The 19,890-nt window shown below is 43.0% G+C and overlaps 2 protein-coding genes across 3 annotated transcripts in view; both read left to right on the forward strand.

The window, feature by feature from the left end:
* The first annotated feature begins 3,307 nt into the window (after nt 1-3,307).
* Nucleotides 3,308-9,076, forward strand: PET117 (PET117 cytochrome c oxidase chaperone). The gene is made up of 2 exons (XM_002747498.7): nt 3,308-3,504; nt 8,368-9,076. Exons 1-2 carry the CDS (start codon nt 3,409-3,411, stop codon nt 8,515-8,517), a joined length of 246 nt encoding a protein of 81 aa, XP_002747544.1. The 5' UTR covers nt 3,308-3,408; the 3' UTR covers nt 8,518-9,076.
* KAT14 (lysine acetyltransferase 14) overlaps nt 8,777-19,890 on the forward strand; it is a 74,983-nt gene continuing 63,869 nt past the window's right edge. For both annotated transcript variants that reach the window (XM_054255240.2, XM_003732817.6), the window contains exons 1-3: nt 8,777-9,076; nt 11,323-11,441; nt 17,221-17,342. In XM_054255240.2, the coding sequence (XP_054111215.2) occupies nt 8,818-9,076; nt 11,323-11,441; nt 17,221-17,342 (500 nt within the window). In that variant the 5' untranslated portion in view covers nt 8,777-8,817. The remainder of the gene's footprint in view (nt 9,077-11,322; nt 11,442-17,220; nt 17,343-19,890) is intronic.

A 19,890-nucleotide genomic window follows, 5' to 3' on the forward strand; every position in this document is an offset into this window, starting at 1 on the left:
TCTCCCTGTTGGGAGGGCCTTAATTTTGTCTTCTACCTTTTACTGGAAATCCTACGTGTACTTACCTCTGTGATTTTTTCAGGTGTGCCTGTCACTGGGAGTCATCAAGGCTAAGCAAAACTTTTTCATTTACTGGGCATTAGTGACGATTCAGCACAGAGAGGAAGTGAGGGAGGAATTCAAGACAAGCAGGACTCAGTTTCTGGAGGAGAGTTGCTGGAAGTTTCTGAGAGATAACTCAATCTGGAATCTTCTCCTCGGTTGGGGTAGGCCCACACACCCACACTTAACTTTGGGGAACAGTTAGTTGCTCTTTTAGTCAGTTTGGGCTGCTGTAACAAAAATACCAGAGACTATGTGGTTTAAACAATTTATTTCTCATAGTTTGGGAGGCTGGGAGGTCTAAGATCACAGTATTGGCATGACTGGGTTCTGGTAAGGACCCTCTTACTGGTTTGCACACACGGTCTTCCAGCTGTGTCCTCACGTCGTAGAGAGTGAGCACTAGTTTCTTTCTCTTCTTATGAGGGCACTAATCCCATCATGGGGCTCCACCTTCATGGCCTCATCTAACCCCATTACTTCCCAAATGCCCCACCTCCCAATAGATTCCCTTGGGGGCTAGGGTTTCAACATAGGAATTTGGGGGGATACAAATAAAACATTTACTTCTTGTCAACTATCTCCTCTTTTTTGTTGTATTAATTGTAAATGCTTGAGGGATACGGGAAGGGATGGTATCTATCCCTTGAATACACTGTTCTGACACATTCAAGATTTGTTGAAAGAATGAATGTAATCAACACCTGAAAAGAGGTGATCAGCAAGTCTGAACTTTTCTGTTTGAAAATGTATTTCTGGCCAGCAAGGTGGCTCACACTTGTAACGCCAGCACTTTGGGAAGCTGAGGCAGGTAGATCAATTGAGGCCAGGAGTTCTAGATCAGCCTGGCCAGCATGGCGAATCCCTGTCTCTACTAGAAATACAAAAATTAGCTGGGCATGGTGGCTCAGGCCTGTAATCCCAACTACTCCAGAGGCTAAGGCACAATCACTTGAACCTGGGAGGCAAATGTTGCAGTGAGATCACACCATGGCACTCCAGCCTGGGCGACAGAGTGAGACCCTGTCTCAATTAAAAAGAAAAAAAGAAAAGAAAAAAATTGTTGCTTCTCAGTTAGATGACATGCAGTCACTTTCACAAATCAGTAATTTATGCGACAATAATCACAGAAAATATACTGCTTAGGTTTATAAACACTGAAACAGATAAACCTACTTTTTTTTCTTTGCTTGACCTTCCTCAGTCCACCAACCCACTTTTTTATTTGACACAGTTAACAATAAATGATTTCTTAAAAGTGGAATACTTTTTTTTTTTCCGAGTCTAGGATCCCGGAAAAAAAAAAAAAAAGAGTGTATTTCAAGAAAACAAGTTGAAAAACTAGACAAAATAAAATGAAACGCGATTGATCTAACTCCCTGATGTACGTTCTAAAGACATGCAGCTCTGTTGAAGGCTCACTGATTTACAGGGAAAAAATATTTAGGATATACCACAAATAAAAATAAGTCTAGTATAATTTTATTCTTTTAAGAGAAATATGCAAATACACCCTGGATTGAATTTCTTCTCACTCCAAATTTCATTACAGCAAGAACTCCATTTTCCAATTCAGTGGTACATTCTCTCTAGGCTGCAAAAAAATGCCGTGGACAAAAAGACGTTTGAAAAAGGTATTTTCATTTTTTTTTTTAAGTATTACATTCGTTTTTTTCTTTTTATAAAGATGGGGTTTCACCGTGTTGGTCAGGCTGGTCTTGAACTCTCGACCTCAGGTGATCCGCCCGCCTTGGCCTCCAAAGTGCTTGGATTACAGGTATGAGCCACCACGCCTTTCTTCTTTTGAGACGGAGTCTTGCTCTGTCACCCGGGCTGGAGTACAGTGGCGCCATCTCAGTTTACTGCAGCCTCGGCCTCCCCGGTTCAAGCAATTCTGCCTCAGCCTCCTGGGTAGCTGGGATTACAGGTGTACGCCACCACACCTGGCTAATTTTTGTATTTTTAGTAAAGACAGAGTTTCATCATGTTGGCCAGACGGGTCTCGAACTCCTGACCTCAGCTGATCCACCCATCTCGGCCTCCCAAAGTTTTGGGATTACAGGCGTGAGCCAATGCGCCCGGCCAAGGGCACTACATTTCTTGAGAGCAATAGCCCTCTCAAGCCATTTACCCTCACATGAGACTGGAATAGCAAAGTGCTATGAACAGTGAGCAATGTTGTAAAAGTCCCTAGTGAGGCTTAATCAATACTGTCTATAGCCTTGCCCACCGGAAGAAGCTCATTCTCTGTAAATTCTAGTGGGAAAGAATGATTGAATGATAAACATTTCTTCATTGGCTGCTCTATCAGATACTTAAAGTTCCTGGGAGGCCTTGCCTCTTTTATCCAAGGAAGAAGTGAAAATGTGTCTTGCACAATTGCTTAACTTATTCCCAACGAAAAGACTTCATTCTATCATTTATTTCACCAGTAATGTGGGCATAAGGAATCCTGTATTACTGGCGCGGAAACTGGGTGTAAAAGTGATCACAAAGATTATATGGGCGGCAGGGCGCGGTGGCTCATGGCTGTAATCCCCACTGGAGGCTGAGGGAGAAGAATCGCTTGAATCCGGGAAGGTTGCAGTGAGCCATTGCACTCCAGCTTGGGCGACAGAGAGAGAGAGAGAGACTCTTTATCAAAAAATAAGAAAATCAGAGCATGACCAGTCGCCCCACAGCGTCAAGATGAAAGCAGGTAACCGCGACTACAGCGTTTAATAACGGGTCCTCAGGCAAGAACTCCACAGATCGAAATCCCGCGCCTCTGAAACTGTCCAACGAGGCGGTCTTCTGGGGGAATCTGACCCGCCAAAGGAGCAATGAGGGGCTACGTTTAGGTGAAGCTGGTGTTGAGCAAAGCGTCTAGATCGGTCAGGCGCTCAGAAGGGAGAGGGGTCAGCACGGTACTCCTGTGGGAACCCCAGACCCTCCAGGCCGTCCCCCGTAGCCGGGGTTTGGTTGGTACTGAACGGGCTCAGGCATGGAACCCCCACCCTCCACCCTGGTAAGGTGCCGGGGCCAGCTTGGGCCGGGACTCCTAAAATTTGAATTGAGTGAGGGTGGTCTAACACCGTTGTCGGCGGGGTGTGCCCCTAGAGAAGCCAAGAATCCGCAGTGCTGGGGCGCCGCTCGGTGCTCGGCTCTCGATTGCTCATGCCTGGCGGCGGTGGGCGGTGCACACAACGACTGGGGCTCCGCGCTCGAGAGATCGAGCCTGGGCCGAACCGGCGGCGGCGCGCAATCTGCGGCGGCCCCCGCGCCTTAGGCGGGCGGGAGAAAGAGGCCGCGGCGGCCAGCGCGGGGATGTCGAGGACCTCCAAGGTGGTGCTGGGCCTGTCGGTGCTGCTAACGGCGGCCACAGTGGCCGGAGTACATGTGAAGCAGCGGTGGGACCAGCAGGTCGGTGTCACGTGACCGTCTCTTAGGGGCCCCGGCGAGGCGGCGACCTGGGGCCTCTAGTGGTCTCTGGCCCTTCTGTTCTTCACTTCCTCCTCGTGTCTTTCCCCCGCGGCGGCGCGGCCCGGCACCCCACGCGTTTCCGGCTGCGGCCGGCGGCCGCCCTGCTAGGCTCCTGGAGCTGCCGCTCCCGGCTGGCGTGTGCAGCCGGGCGGTTCAGGACTACTCGGCTGCCGGCTTAGCGCCCTGGGAGCCGGGCGCTGAAGGGGCCTTGCTCCGCGCACTCACGCACGCTCTTGGGGTGCCCAGCGGCTCTGTTTTCAGGTCACAGCCGGCCCGCAAGGTGCGGACCTTTCCACACTCACTTGGGCCGCAGGAAAATAGAAGGCGGGGAAGGAGTTTCTTAGGGGTGCATTCTGCGAGTTACCAGCCTCCCTTCTGGCCCAAGGTTGCGGCTAAAGCCTAACGTGTTTTAAGTGCTCTTGATTTTATCCCATAGTAAGACAGTCCCCCACCCCCACGCTCGCCTTTGGCCAAGATAATTTGGTGAGATATTTGCACTTCTCCTTTAAATGAACAGTTTGCTATGCGAACTATAGAATCTGGGAACGATAGAGATAAAAGCCTCCAAATTTTCTTTTTGGTACTTTTATTTCAGGAAATTCCCGTGACCTACTGATGAGTGACTGATCATCTATTCTTTCCTCTCAATTCATATTTTCTTTCTTGATCAAGTTGGCAGACCTTTAATGGCTGATTACTGTGTGGAAGCTAGGTCACTAAGCACCTTGGGAATACAAAGATAAGGAAACTTCACTCTTCCCAGAGTCTATCAATGATTCGCAACCGTACTGAGATCGGGGAATTGGGTGCTTAGTGAACTTTCAGAGAACACCTTGACAGTGATTGGGATTGAATCTAGTTCACCAAGGGTGAAAATAATGGACTGGATGAATCAAGAATATACAGTCTTTTCTTGATTTGAATAAAAGAATAAACAGTCTTTTATTGATTTGCCTAACCAGAGCTTTGGATTGTGCTATGAGCTTGGTATACAGAGATGAAGCAGATGAGGTCTTTGTTCTTGGTGTTCACAGACTGTGGAAATTACAGGAGAGGAGGCATGTGATGGTACAAGAATTTTCTGGAGGGAGATAAGGTGACTTAATGAAAGGGCACAGAAGAGATCAGAGATTTGGGATTTAAAAATGTGCTCCTAAGGGGATAGTTTTTGGAGTAGAGGCAGAAGACTTCTCCCTCTTAGAAGGAAAAGGAAAAGATGGTGATCCCGGGAAAACTTGAAATGGGGTAAAGTTTAGTATGACAGATGTTCTGATGACAGTGAAGTGATTTTTGAAGGGTTAGGGTAGGGATGGGTTAGAACTCGGCTTTGGACCATACAAACATCAGATGTTCCCTGAAAGTTTTTACCAAGTGACTAAGGCTTGGTCCCCACCCCAGACCATTTAAACCAGAATCTCTTGGGGATAGGGACCTGGTTCAGCAATGTTTTCTTTTTGGTTTTTTTTTTGTATTTGTATTTGTTTTGGTTTTGGTTTTTGAGATGAATCTCACTCTGTCACCCAGGCTGGAGTGCAGTGGCGCGATCTCAGCTCACTGCAACCACTGCCTCCAGGTTCAAGCAGTTCTGCCTCAGCCTCCTGAGTAGCTGGGATTACAGGCACACGACACCACGCCTGGCTAGTTTTTGTATTTTTAGTAGAGACGGTTTCATCATGTTGGTCAAGCTCGTCTCAAACTCCTGACCGTGTGACCCACCCGCCCTGGCCTCGCAAAATGCTGGGATTACAGGCGTGAGACACTGTGCCCGGCCTCAGCAGTGTTTTAAAAGCAACCCAGAGGATTTTAACACAGTGTTGAGAACCAGTGTGTTACAGAGTGGAACAGTGGTTATTTGTAAGTTAGAGATGAAGAAAAGGTTGACCAGAGGCTGGGCATGGTGGCTCATGCCTGTAATCCCAGTACTTTGGGAGGCTGAGACAAACAGATCCCCTGAGGTTAGAAGTTCGAGACCAGCCTGACCAACATGGAGAAACCCAGTCTCTACTAAACATCCAAAATTAGCCGGGTGTGGTGGGGCATGCCTGTCATTTCAGGTACTGGGGAGGCTGAGGCAAAAGAATCGCTTGAACCCCGCTGGTGGAGGTTGCGGTGAGCCCAGATCCGCCATTGCAGTCCAGCCTGGGCAACAAGAGCAAAACTCTGTCTCAAAAAAAAGAAAAGGTTGAACAGAATAACCTGTTTTTTGTTTTTTTAATGTCCGGTTCCTCATTAGGGGCTTACATTGTATTAATAGCAGTAGGAAAGACTAGGACAAATGATTAGCACAGTGGATGTATCAGAAGGTTCAAGGAAGCAAGAAATTAAATAATAACTTGTTTCCTGACTGTCTACCATGTACCAGGCAGTGTGTTAAGCACTTTACATACGTTGTCTTTAATCCTCACAGTAACCTAGCAAAAATTAAGCAGTGCTACATGAGAAGCCAGAGTTCTAGGTGTTAGGGTTGGAAGAATAAAGAGGTCTTTTGTGGTTAGAAAGGTAGTTCAGGCCGGGCATAGTGGCTCACGTCTGTAATCCAAGCACTTTGGAGGCTAAGGCAGGAAGATCACCTGAGGTCGGGAGTTCAAGACCAGCCTGACCAACATGGTGAAACCCGTCTTTAAAAAAAAAAAAAAAAAAAAGGTAGTTCAGTGAGAGTCACAGGATGGATGTGTGAGGCAATCAGCATAGACCTTGAAACCTGGAGGTCAATAGTAAATAATGGAATGGGGAGCCAGAGCATAAGCACATATGACATCTCTGAGAAGGAAGGGTAGGATCTGGGAGGCAGGTGTGGAAGGAATGATTCTGGTGAATGGTGTGGGTTGGGAGGGTGGCTGTTGGTGTGTCATGGTGTAAAAAGAACAGGACAAGAAGACCTGGGGTCAGGGTAGTGGAATAAGCACCTCCATTTTTGTCTCAGTGGGGATCTTGCCAAGGGTGCATTGTTCAAGACAGCTGGGTTTCAGTTGAGTTATGTCAGTCCCAGGGCTCCTTCAGATCCCTCATAATGCAGCTGTAGACCTGGAGAAGGTTCAGCAAGTAGGTATTATGTTAGCTGAGTTTTTAAAAATAGGTAAAATAATTTGGAAAAAAAACCCCAGACATATGCAGGCCCTAGGTCCCACTCCTATTAATTCTACTTTATGTAGCCACTGTTAAAAAAAACTACTGGCTGGGTGTGGTGGCTTATGCCTGTAATCCTAGCACTTTGGGAGGCCAAGATGGGCAGATCATTTTAGGTCAGGAGTTTGAGACCAGCCTGGCCAACATGGTGAAACCCCATCTTTACTAAAAATACAAAAAAATGAGCCAGGCCTGGTGGCACATGCCTGTGATCTCAGCTACTTGGAAGGCTGAGGAACAGGAATATCTTGAACTCAGAAGGTGGAGATTGCAGTGAGCCGAGATCGTGCCATTGGACTTCAGCCTGGGTGACAGAGTGAGACTCTGTCTCAAAAAATAAAAAATAAAGAAACTTCATTTATTTTGAGATGGGGTCTTGCTTCTGTCACCCAGCTGAGAGTAAAGTGGCGGGATCTCATCTCATTGAAGCCTGTGCCTCCCAGGCTCAGGTGATCCTATCACCTCGGCCTCTGGAGTAGCTGGGACAATAGGCACACATCACCATGCCCTGCAATTTTTTTTTTTTTTTTTTTTTTTTTTGTATTTTTGCTGGAGATGGGATTTTGCCATGTTGCCCAAGCTGGTCTAAAACTTCTGAGCTTAAGCAGTCTGCCTGCCTTGGCCTCCTACAGTGCTGGGATTACAGGAGTGAGCCACCGGCCTAAAAACTTTATATTTTTGTGAGCAATAAACTATAAAGTGTTAGTTATTAGTAATGACTGAATTGATGTTTTTAAAAGTCTAAACTTGGGTGTCAGGTCCGTGTTCTGGGATTCTGTGGTTTTTTAGTGCTTACTAAGGTAACTACCATTGATGGGAATTTATTTTTTCCTCTGGTAGTAGCATTCTTCTTTTTTTCCTTCTCTCTCTGTTATATAATTAATAATTCTGTATGAGTTTTACATTTTTAGCTTTACATGCTAGAAGTCAAGTTCAGATTTTAGTAATCTGCTTTTTTTCTCTTGATGTTTATTGTTCAGCTAGGATAATTGCTAACAGAAGGGTAGTTTACAGTGTTACTGTAGTAACTTGCCAAGGTTTTAAGCATTATGTATCAGTTACACTTTTAAAATTTAACATTGGCCAGGCGCGGTGACTCATACCTGTAATCCAGCCTTTGGGAGGCTGAGGCGAGCAGATCACTTGAAGTCGGGAGTTCCAGACCAGTTTGGCTGACGTGGCAAAACGCCTCTCTACTAAAAATACAAAAATTAGCTGGGCATGGTGGTGCACGACTGTGATCCCAGCTACATGGGAGGCTGAGGCTGGAGAATCACTTGAACCTAGGAGGCAGAGTTTGCAGCCAGCTGAGATCACGCCACTGCACTCCAGCCTGGGCGACAGAACAAGACGCTGTCTCGATACATAAATAAAATAAAATAAAATTTAACATTTTATTTTTTATTTAACAGTCGTTTTCCTGTTATTTCCCATTAAATAGTCTGTACTCAATGCTCAGAAATTTCTTAAAATATGAGAAATCATTTCAGTAATAACATTTATTTGATGGTTTATTACATTTTACATTTGTACAGAAAATTAAAATAGTAACTGGGTATTTGGAATCTGAAAGTTTTAAGTGTATTTTGGTAACACTGTTATTTGGATTTGAATGGCACAAGGATGGGGACCACCTGTTCGGGATGTTACTGAAATCTGTTTCTTATACGTTTTTAGAGGCTTCATGACGGAGTTATCAGAGACATTCAGAGGCAAAATCGGAAAAAAGAAAACATTCGTCTTTTGGGAGAGCAGATTAAATTGACTAAGCAACTTGAAGCAGAAAGAGAGATGTTATTGGCAAAAGGATCTCAAAAAACGACTTGAATGTGAAATATCAATGGGACAGACAACATGAGTGTATGTGTGTGTGTTGACGGAGAGTAGCTTAGTGGTGTCTTCATCTTTTTTTTGGTCACCGTCCTTTTAAACTTGATCAGATAAAGGACAGTGGATCATATATTGTAAATTACTGCTTTCAGTGTCCCTTATATCTGAATAAAGGAGTGTAGGCAGATGCTCTTTGGAAGAGTCTTTGTATGATCCTGGTAGAAGCTCTGCTAAGGTCACTGTCCAGAGCTTAGGGTTGTTACTGAGAAGCACTGCTGAACTTGTGAGAAGGAGGGGATGGAGAGTAGCATCCACCTGAGTAGTCTGATTAGTCGGCATGATGACGAAGCCACGAGAACATCGACCTCAGAAGGACTGGAGGAAGGTGAAGTGGAGGGAGAGACACTCCTGATTGTGGAATCTGAGGATCAGGCATCAGTGGACTTATCACATGACCAGAGTGGGGATTCCCTCAACAGCGATGAAGGAGACGTATCGTGGATAGAGGAGCAGCTGTCCTACTTCTGTGACAAGTGCCAAAAATGGATACCAGCCAGTAAGGAGCTTCTCAATTTCTTTGATTTGTCAATTGCAGTGTGAAGGTTTGTTTTTCCAACCTGAGAAAGAAATGTGAATATAAAAGAGACCTAAATAAAAGGATAATTATATTTATTCTCTAGTTAATCAGCTATCAATTTATACAAAACCTAGGCACGTTTGTACTAATGAAACTTACTGTCAACCTCTGTCACATCGTTAACAATTTTGATGGTAACTCAATAAAAATGAGAAAATTGGAAATCCTGTGTTACTTAAATAATTAGCCATATTTTTCTAACATGATCATATAGATTTGGGGCAAAATTCCAATCCCAGTGTAGAATTCATGTTCAAGTTTATAAAAATTACTTTGTTAATGTTTAACTTATGCAGAGAACTGCTGTTGTATACTGAAGAGAAGTTAGATGAGCACATTGAAGGTGTTTTTTGCTCTTTTTCTAGGACCAGTCTTTTTTTCCCATTTTCCTTTTTTTCTTCTGGCAAGAGATAACATCATACACACTCCCTGATTGCCCCAATCTTGAGGTTTTCTTCTTTTTTTTTTTGTTTTTGGAGATGGAGTTTTGCTTTTGTTGCCCAGGCTGGAGTGCAGTGGTGCGATCTCAGCTCCTGGGTTCAAGTGATTCTCCTGCCTCAGCCTCCCAGGTAGCTGGAATTACAGGCATTTGCTACCACACCTGGCTAATTTTTTTTTTTTTGAGAGTTTCGTTCTCATTGCCCAGGCTGGAGTGTAAAGGTGCAATCTTGGCTCACTGTGACCTCTGGCTCCCAGGTTCAGGTGATTCTCCTGCCTCAGACTCTCAAGTAACTGGGATTACAGGCATACGCCACCATGCCTGGCTAATTTTTTATTTTTAGTAGAGATGGGGTTTCTCCATGTTTCTCAGGCTGGTCTCGAACTCCCAACCTCAGGTGATCTGCCTGCCTCGGCCTCCCAAAATCCTGGGATTACAGGCATGAGCCACTGTGGCCATTCCCAATTTTGAGATATTCCATGGTCAGCTTCCTGGCACTCGAGGGTATGGCTTGCCAGCCATACGGTTCATACCAAAAGAGGATTTTCCCATTAGGCAAGAGGCTTTACAGACATATGTACCTGAGGAATGCTTTTGTGTGATAGAATCTGTCATCAAGTAGGAGAAATACATTGTAATTATGAAGTGGGTCATTTTCTGGCATGTGGAAATTTTTTCTTAAAATGGGTTCAACTTCAGATTTAGTTACTGTTAACAAATTAATAGTAACATTTTCACAGGAAATGTAGAATTTACTAGTTAGCTGGTTTTTGCTTCTGAGTGGTCTCTGCTTATTAAATCCAGGTTCTGCCTGAATTCTCAGTGGCTTTCCCTTTGTCCTGTGAGGATAAATTTTAAGCTGCTCTTTGTGGTCAGGACCCTGCTAAGTGTAGCTTTGTTGATCCCCACAGAACTTTGCAGTTAGGATGAACTTTTCATTCTTTACAAACAATTCTGTCTTATTCCTAGGGCTTTGCACATGTATTTTTCCTTTCTGGAATATGCTCCTCCACAGCCTCCATTCTCCCTTTACACAAAGACACCCCTTTTCACCTGGCCAATTTCTAATCCTAAGCCTCCCCCTAACATAGGTTGGGTCCCCCTTTTACTTACTCTCACACTGCCCAGTGGTGCATATCACATTCCACTCCTGTGGTTTTCATGTGTCACAGAAATGTAGCTCCTAGGCTCTGCTTCAGAAGTTGATTCATTTTATCTGGTCTAGAACCAAGTATATTTAGAAAACCAGGAACAACTTGGGCGATTCTGATGCATTGTGAGCGTGGAGAATCACTGTGCTGCCCTCAGGGAAGTGCAAACCTGTGAGACCAGGCACCATTATCTGTCTTGGGCTTTGTATTCCCAGTTCCTAGCGCAGTGCCTGGTATGCAGAAGGAGCTCATATTTTTTGAAAGAATGTGTGAAGAGACCTGCCTCTGGGAGTCAGGAATGTGACACTTGGGAAATCCAGCAACAATACCTGATTTTCCAGTACTTTTCTCCTAAAAGTTACTGGATCGTACAGATCTTAGTGGGCGTATACTTGGTGTTAGAAGAATACAAGTCTTTCTTACTGCCTTCCTCTTTCCCATCTTGCTATTGTGTGTTTGCTCAAGAAAAGAAGACTCAACATGGGAAAGGAAAATCTGGGTGATAAATGCATCATACCTTGGGGTTACCACTGCTCTAGATAAACCCATGATGTGACTTTCTGTTTTTCTTCTAGGTCAGCTGAGGGAACAGCTCAGTTACCTTAAGGGTGATAATTTTTTTAGGTTTACTTGTTCGGATTGCTCGGCAGATGGCAAGGAGCAGTATGAAAGGCTGAAGCTGACATGGCAGCAAGTGAGTAAAAAGCCATTCCCCCAGGGGTTTGTTGGAATGAGTATCTAGAAACTTAGGGATGAGCTTTTGAGTTGTTTGGAGGGGGACTTTTTATTTCGAGATGCAATTAGATACCGAATAGGTGGAGAAGGAAGTGAAAAATATTTGCTGTAATCCCTGCGCTTTGGGAGGCCAAGGTGGGTGGATCACCTGAGGTCAGGAGTTGGAGACCAGCCTGGCCAACATGGTGAAACCCCATCTCTACTGAATATACAAAAATGGTGGGCCATTTTTGTGGTGGTAGGCCCCTGTACTCCCAGCTACTTGGGAGGCTGAGAGGCAGGAGAATTGCTTGAACCCGGGTGATGGAGGTTGCAGTGAGCTGAGATTGTGCCACTGCACTCCAGCCTGGGCGACAAAGTGAAGCTCCATCTCAAAAAAACAAAACAAAAAATCACTGCTGACTTGGTGAATTGGTTTGAGAGGCTTGAGAATCTCGTGATTTCATTTATATGTGATACCAAGCTCTGGTTATAATTGGAAATGAAATTCTTATTTTCCTGGCAGCCATTTTAAGAACAATAAAACTTTTTTTTTTAAATGGAAAGATGGCTGTATTGGAAATAGATTTGGAAGAACTAAGGTGACTGACTGCAAAAACCAACATAACCCAGCTTTCTGCATTTGAACTCGGAGATGTTTGAATATTTTTTTGTTTGCTGAAATACTTGTTCATTTTTAACTATCTCTAATACCAACACCTTAATCTAAGCCAGCTGTATCCTAAACAATAGCTTTTTACTGATCTCCGAGTTGTATTAAATTGTTTCGTTTTGTTTCTACATCAGTATGTTAATATATAATATATATAATAATAAGGCACCAGTATATATGTGCTGTTTAGTTCAAAAACCAAATGAAGCCAGACATGGTGGCTTACATCTGTAATCCCAGCACTTTGGGAGGCTGAGCCTGCCAGATCACCTCAACTCAGGAGAGCAGCCTGGGCAATGTGGTGAAACCCCGTTTCTATAAAAAAACAATACAAAAATTAGCTGAGTGTTGTGGTGGTGGGTGCCTGTGGTCCCAGCTTCTCAGGAGACTGAGGTGGAAGGGTCGCTTGAGCCTGGGAGGTTAAGGCTGCACTGAGCTGTGATTGAGTTACTGTACTTCAGCCTGGGTGTCAGAGTGAGACCCTGTCTCAAAAAAATGAATTATATGTTACTCAGTTATGTTCATTCATTCAACAAATACTGAGTACCCATTATGAACCATGTGCTATTCTAGGCCTGAGTCTACTGTGGTGAATGAGATAGCTAAGGCCTCTGCCCCAAGACAGCTGACATTCTGTACTTAATTTAGGTAATATACAGATAAACAAGATAATTACCCATAGCACTTTTTAGTTTGACGGAAATGGGTGATGAGAAAGATTTTAAATCACACCCTTGTAGCCACTTGTGGTGGTCGTTATAAATTGTAGTTGCTTTAGCAGCCTTACACTATTATCTTAATCATTAGTGCTTTGTTAGTGAGTCTGAAGAAATCTGTCAGCAGTGAATTTAGGAAGCCTTTTCTTTGACTTGCCTGAAAAAAATGTAAGTAGAAAATGAAGAGAAGTTTGTATTGAGGATAGAGCCTCATGAATATTGTAATTGGGACATTTTTCTCAAGTGTACATGGGATACATGAATATATTAATATATAAAATATATAGATATAAATATAATAATTTATAATTATCTTATAAAAATCTTATAAATTATTGTGATATGTGCACACAGGTAGATTTGTATTTGGCCTGTAAGTGGTTTCTCATGAAAGCTGTAAAATGGGAGAGAGCAAATATACGTAATTTGTTATTTTCAAAAATATGAGTTTTCCATAGAGGTTCTTTTTAAAAGAAATGCTGGCTTTTGCCTATTTTGCTCAGAATATGTAATATTGGCTCACTTTGCATGTTTATTTATTCATTTTTATTTCTTCTTTGAGGTGGAGTCTCGCTCTGTTGCCCAGGCTGGAGTGCAGTGGCATGATCTCAGCTCACTGCAACCTTCAAGTCACAGGTTCAAGCGATGCCCCTGCGTCAGCGCTCCCTAGTAGCTGGGATTATAGGCATGTGCCACCATGTCTGGCTAATTTTTTTTTGTATGTTTAGTAGAGACAGGGTTTCACCATGTTTGCATGGCTGGTCTTGAACTCCTGACCTCAGGTGATCCAGTGTGCCCAGCCACTTTGCATATTTAATTAGACTAACATACAAATTCTTTTCTTTTCTTTTTTTTTTTTTTTTTTTTTTTGAGAGGGAGTTTAGCTCTGTCCCCCAGGCTGGAGTGCAGTGGCACGATCTCAGACAACTGCAACCTCCACCTCTCAGGTTCAAGCAATTGTGATTCAGCCTCCTAAGTAGCTGGGATTACAGGCACCTGCCACCACACCTGGCTAATTTTTAGTAGCGATGGGGTTTCACCATGTTGGCCAGGCTGGTCTCGAAATCCTGACCTCAGGTGATCCGCCTGCCTCAGTATCCTGAAGTGCCACCAAGCCCAGCCAAATTATTTTTTCACTTCCAAAAGACATATTGATGGTGGATACTAATCTGGTAGGATGAAGTGATCACTTAGATTACACACATCTGGTTCTCTACAAACAAGTGACCAGTGTTTCTAGTTGCATCTGAAAAAGCCCACCTCTGGTTGAAGTCCTGAAAGAGAATCAGTTGGTCTTGAATAGACTTCATTGAAGTCACCAAATACTTAGCATATTGAAATGTGGGTTTTCTGTCTTTTTAAATCTCAAACTTTGTTGATTTACCAAAGAAATATATAGAAATGCTAGCAATGCAGACAGCATTTTGTTTGTATTATAAAATACTTGTAGTAAAGAGGTCTGATCTCCTGATTAAAAGGGCCCTTCCTGCCACACTCCTTTTCTGTGTCCTTTCCTCCTCCTTGGTGACTCCTGTCAATAGCAGTTCTATACATAGGAGAAACTTTATCAAACATTTGGGAAGGATAGAGAAGTTTTTACATTGTTTTCCTGGAGACTCATTCTTATGGCACAAGTAAAGATGCTATGATTGATCTGTGTTCATTATTTTTCTAGTGTTCTTCAGCATATACTGAGTATCTGCCAGCTCTGAGCTAGGCCCTGTGGATACATTGGTTTACAAGACCAGCTTCATTACTGATGAGCTTGGTCTGGTAGTGTGAGAGCAGAAAATTATACTGCGATTCATTCTTTTTTTTTTTTTTTTGAGATGGAATTTTGCTCTTGTCACTCAGGCTGGAGTGCAATAGCACTATCTCAGCTCACTGCAACCTCTGTCTCCCGGGTTCAAGTGATTCTCCTGCCTCAGCCTCCTGAGTAGCTGGACCTATAGGCATGCCCCACCATGCCTGGCTAATTTTTGTATTTTTATTAGAGATGGTGTTTCACCTTGTTGGCCAGGCTGGTCTTGAACTCCTGACCTCTGGTGATTCATCCACCTCAGTCTCCAAAAGTACTGCGATTATAGGCATGAGCCACTGTGCCCAGCCTGGGATTCATTCTTTTAGATTACAAATTCCAGGAGAGGAGGAAAAACAGGTCCTTTATGTATTAGTATATAGTTTGCCCAGTAAATATTAGGGGATAATAGAAAAAGTTATTTTCAAGTAAATATGTGAACTTTTAACTTTTTAAAGTCATAAAATATCTCAATTATACAGAAAACTCATAGAAATAAAATAACAGATACTTTATCACTGAGATTAACAACAGATACATGTTTCTGAGATACTCTTGGAGTCTGAGAGTAGGCAAAGATTGTTCTATGATTTTCTTAAATTATTTATTGAGCAATAACTTTGAAAATTTTGATGAAATATGCATAACATATAGTTTACCATTTTTTAGGCTACAGTTCAGTGGCATTAAGCACATTCACATTGCTGTGTAATCACTGCTGCCATCCATCTCCAGAATTTTGTCTTTGCAGAATGGAACTCCATGCCCATTAGACACTGTCTTCCCAGGAATGTTGACTGTTTAAAGGAAGATGTTTGTTGACTGGTGTAGACTGGATGCAGATGTAACTGGAAGACATTGTTAAAAATCTGCTCATGGGGTTGTTTTTAGATTGTCTGCAAGTATTGCAAGTTTAAGAATGGAGGAAATTGAGGCCAGGCACGGCAGCTCATGCCTGTAATCCCAACACTTTGGGAGGCTGAGGCAGGTGGATCATGAGGTCAGGAGGTCAAGACCAGCCTGGCCAAGATGGTGAAACCTTGTCTCTTCTAAAAATACAAAAAAATTAGCTGGGCATGGTGGCAGGCACCTGTAATCCCAGCTACTCGGGAGGCTGAGGCAGGAGAATAGCTTGGACCTGGGAGGCGGAGGTTGCAGTGAGCCTAGATCAAGCCACTGCACTCTATACTCTAGCCTGTGACAGAGCAAGATTCCATCTCAAAAAAAAAAAAAAAAAAGAATGGGGGAAATTGAGACTTGGTTAGTGAAGAGTCAGAATTACTGGGCCCCTTTGAATGGCGTAAATATAGGTCTTTCCATAGGACTATTGGGGATTTAATGCTGTGAATACAGATGTTGGGGGCATTCACTGCAATATACAGTCCTTACAGCTATGGGATGCTCCTAATTCTTACATAAGTATTAGGCTGGGTGCAGCGGCTCACACCTATAATCCTAGAACTTTGGGAGGCCAGGACGGGTAGATCACTTGAAGTCAGGAGTTTGAGACCAGCCTGGGCAGTCTCTACTGAACGTACAAAAATGAGCCAGTCATGGTGGCATGCACCTGAGATTCCAGCTACTTGGCAGCTGAGGCAGGTTGCTTGAACCCAGGAATCGGAGGTTGCGGTGAGTCGAGTTTGCACCATTGCATTCTAGCCTGGGCATTGCAGTGAGACTCCATCTCAAAAAAAAAATCTACATGAGTATATGAGTATAGATGCAAAGAAAAATGTCTGAAAGGACAGTGATTATTCCTTGATGGTGGATTTCAAGTGATTTTTACTTCCTCCTTTGTTCTTTTCTGTATTACTGAAGTGTTTTACAATTAGCATGTGTTATTTATGTTTCTGGAAAATACATCCCCATTTGGGGTCATGAATTTCTCATCTGTAAAACAAGAGTGGATTAAATTAGATTAGGAGTTTACAGCCTGAGCTCTGGGGGTATCTTGGAGCCCGCTGAGAATGGGCTGAGCAGCCAGGCCTTTCCCTCTTCTCCAATGCTGATTTCATTTGAAAGAGGGATTTGACAGCTAAAAATGGCTAAGTCACTGAGTAGATATAGCATGTAGCATTATTTTTAGTTCTGAAATTCTGAGAGTCTTTTTTCCCTGTAATAGCTTAGAAAGGTGTATACAAGGGTGATTTTCAGGATATTTGATAAAGGGTAGTGCTGTTGGTTAGAAAATGCTGGCTGGAGTAGGCACCAGGAGGCCTCCTGCTGGCCAGTAGGTAGCCCTTGATTTAGGACTGCACTGTAGGGTGCGGGATCCTTGGGACAATGCCTGTTTATCTACTGATTCAGAGGCAGCTCTGCTGTAGCCATTAGTTCAACCACACATTAGCCCTGCATGTGTGGCACACAGAATTCAGTGGATTAGTGATATCTAATGGAAGTAAAAAAGGAAGTAAATTCTACCTTGGGAATATTCCAAGATACTGTCCTTCCTTTGTTCCCTCTGTTTCCTGCCATTCCTACTCAGAATATAAAACAGAAGAAACTTTTTCCCCCTCAAGATTAATATCCCTGACTGTGCTGTTTTCCACCCCTTGTTTCACTTGTGTTTCAGGTCGTCATGTTGGCGATGTACAACTTGTCTCTAGAAGGAAGTGGACGTCAAGGTTATTTCAGGTGGAAAGAAGATATCTGCGCTTTTATTGAGAAACATTGGACTTTTTTACTAGGGAATAGGTAATGTTTTTTTAAAAAAAATCTTATAATTGAGGGAATGTGTAAAGAATGAAGTTTACAAGATTTGAGACAGCCTAATGTAGCCTTGTTAGAGATTTATTTTAATTTTTTGGGGGGACAGAGTCTTCCTCTGTCACCCAGGCTGGAGTTCAGTGGCACAATCATATCTCACTGCATCCTCAACCTCCTGGGCTAAAGTAATCCTCCTGTGTCAGCCTCCAACACACCTGGCTTTTTTTTTTGAAACAGAGTCTTGCTGTAACCCCCAACTGGAGTGCAGTGGTGTGATCTTGGCTCACTGAAACCTCCACCTCCCGGGTTCAAGAAATTCTCCTGCCTCACCTCCTGAGTAGCTGGGATTACAGGCACCTGCCCCTATGCTTAGCTAGTTTTTGTATTTTTCGTAGAGACAGGGTTTTACCATGTTGGCCAGGCTGATCTCGAACTCCTGACCACAAGTAATCTACCCACCTCGGCCTCCCAAAGTGCTGGGATTACAGATGTGAGCCACCATGCCTGGCCTTACTTTTTTATTTTTTATAGAGACAGAGGTCTCATGTTGTCCAGACTGGTCTTGAACTCCAGGGCTCAAACAATTCTCCTGTCTCAGCCTTCCAAAGTGCTGGGATTAAAGGTGTGAGCCACCATTCCTGACTTTGTTAGAGATTTAGTGTTTACTTGTGGCAATTACAAAGAATTTTTGAATTCCAGAGAATGTTTTTACTTTCTTAAGATTGAAAACTTGGCTGGGTGCGGTGGCTCACACCTATAATTCCAGCACTTTGCAAGACTGAGGCAGGCAGATCACCTGAGGTCAGGAGTTCGAGACTAGCCTGACCAACATGGTGAAAACCCATCTCTACTAAAAATATAAAAATTAGGTGGGTGTGGTGGTGGCAGCCTCCTGTAATCTTACCTACCTGGGGGGCTGAGTCAGGAGAATTGCTTGAACCTAGAAGGTGGAGGTTGCAGTGAGCTTAGATTGCACTTCACTCCAGCTTGAGTGACAGAGCAAGACTCCACCTCAAAAAAAAAAAGGAAGGAAGGAAGGAAAGAAAGAAAGAGAAGAAAGAAAGAAAGAAAGAAAAGAAAAAAGGAAAGAGAAAGAAAAAGAAAGAAAGAAAGAAAGAAAAAGAAAGAAAAGAAAGAAAGAAAGATCTAACAAAACAAGGACGAGAGGAAAAATAATGGCAGTTACTGACAGCATCTGCTTAGGTTGCCCTTAGTTAATAGAGTTTTGTGTTATTGTTATTTGTTCTTAACTCTGGAAAGTAGACACTCTTATGCTTTTAACTATTTTTCATAGTGCTTAGCAAAGTCTGGGCACATGTGCATATGGCTGGTTCATTAATCACTGTGTTTATCATTGCACTCTGATTTTGCTGCTATGTGCCCTCCTCAGTAGCTGCTTTGGTTCATTTAACTCGGGGATGCTGATGCACAGACCTTGCGACCATATGTTTTCACTAAAGGTCTCTGGATCTGACAAGACTTTTATTGCTCCTGGGGACTTGTGAGTTTGCTACCACATGGGTGAATTTTTATTTGAGATTCTGATTGTGAGTTGCTGTCTGAAGTCCTGCATGAGATTTGTGGATCTTGCAGAATGAGGTTAGTTTAGACATGACAAAGGCTCTGATCACTTCAGGTCAGGGCAGGGAGTTCATGCCTTTCCTTACCTAGGGCTCACTGCACTGTCTGTTTCTTCAGATGCTGAGGAATCACAGCTTTGCTCATGTTACTGAGAGTGTGGGAGGGCAGTCAGAAGGAGGGTGACCTTCTGCAGGCTGCTGTGAGGCAATGGAATAGACTCCCTGCATTTTTACAAAAGGGGTTATTTTAGTTCTTGAGCTATTTAGTGGTGCTAAGAAAAGAGCTGACACTATAACTAGTTTTTTCTCATAAGGAAAGGAAATCTGTTGTTTTAGTTTAATGATTTAGCATTATTTATGGAACTTAATGTACCCCGTTTATAAAGGATAAGAAAGGGAAAAACTGATGAAATTGGATCTTGGAATGTTTTCATTATCTTCAACTGCTGTTCTATGTAGTGAGTTATCTCCTGGAACAAATTGGATTTAGATTGCCTCTTTTTAAGGATATCCCTGGATTTTTAACAGAAGTTGTTCAGTTGCTTCATTTGTTCATTTCTAGAGCATGTTCTGAGATGAATCAGCTGAGCCTTATTTCTCTTTAACATACCATTGAAAGGCATTAATTACTCTCCAGTCTCTGTGTACTTTATTAAACTAGTGTTTTGGCCATATTGGTATATCACCCAAGTTATTATTTATTTGATCTTCCTATTTAAGTCAGGTCACTTAAAAATACATTAATTTTAAAAAGAAACGTCACATCACCCTGGTAAGTGGGAAGCCTATATGAATTGTCATAAATAGAATGTAACAATAAAAATGAAACAATGCTGTTAAATTGTAGCTGGATCCCGTGGCGTGTAATGGCAAGGCAAGACTTTCTTTTCCAGTCAAAAAGAGAGGTTACAAGTGTTAATGAGAATTTAAAGCAGTAAACTTTCTCCTTGATCTAA

Source organism: Callithrix jacchus, chromosome 5, assembly GCF_049354715.1.
Source record: "Callithrix jacchus isolate 240 chromosome 5, calJac240_pri, whole genome shotgun sequence".
NCBI classification, from domain to species: Eukaryota; Metazoa; Chordata; class Mammalia; order Primates; family Cebidae; genus Callithrix; species Callithrix jacchus.

What these genes read in the sequence shown, in the direction of transcription:
- PET117 (XM_002747498.7), top strand. Translation starts at nt 3,409, where the DNA reads ATGTCGAGGACCTCCAAGGTGGTGCTGGGCCTGTCGGTGCTGCTAACG. An exon ending in AGCAGCGGTGGGACCAGCAG is followed by an intron (nt 3,505 to 8,367) that starts GTCGGTGTCACG and finishes ATACGTTTTTAG; the next exon opens with AGGCTTCATGACGGAGTTAT.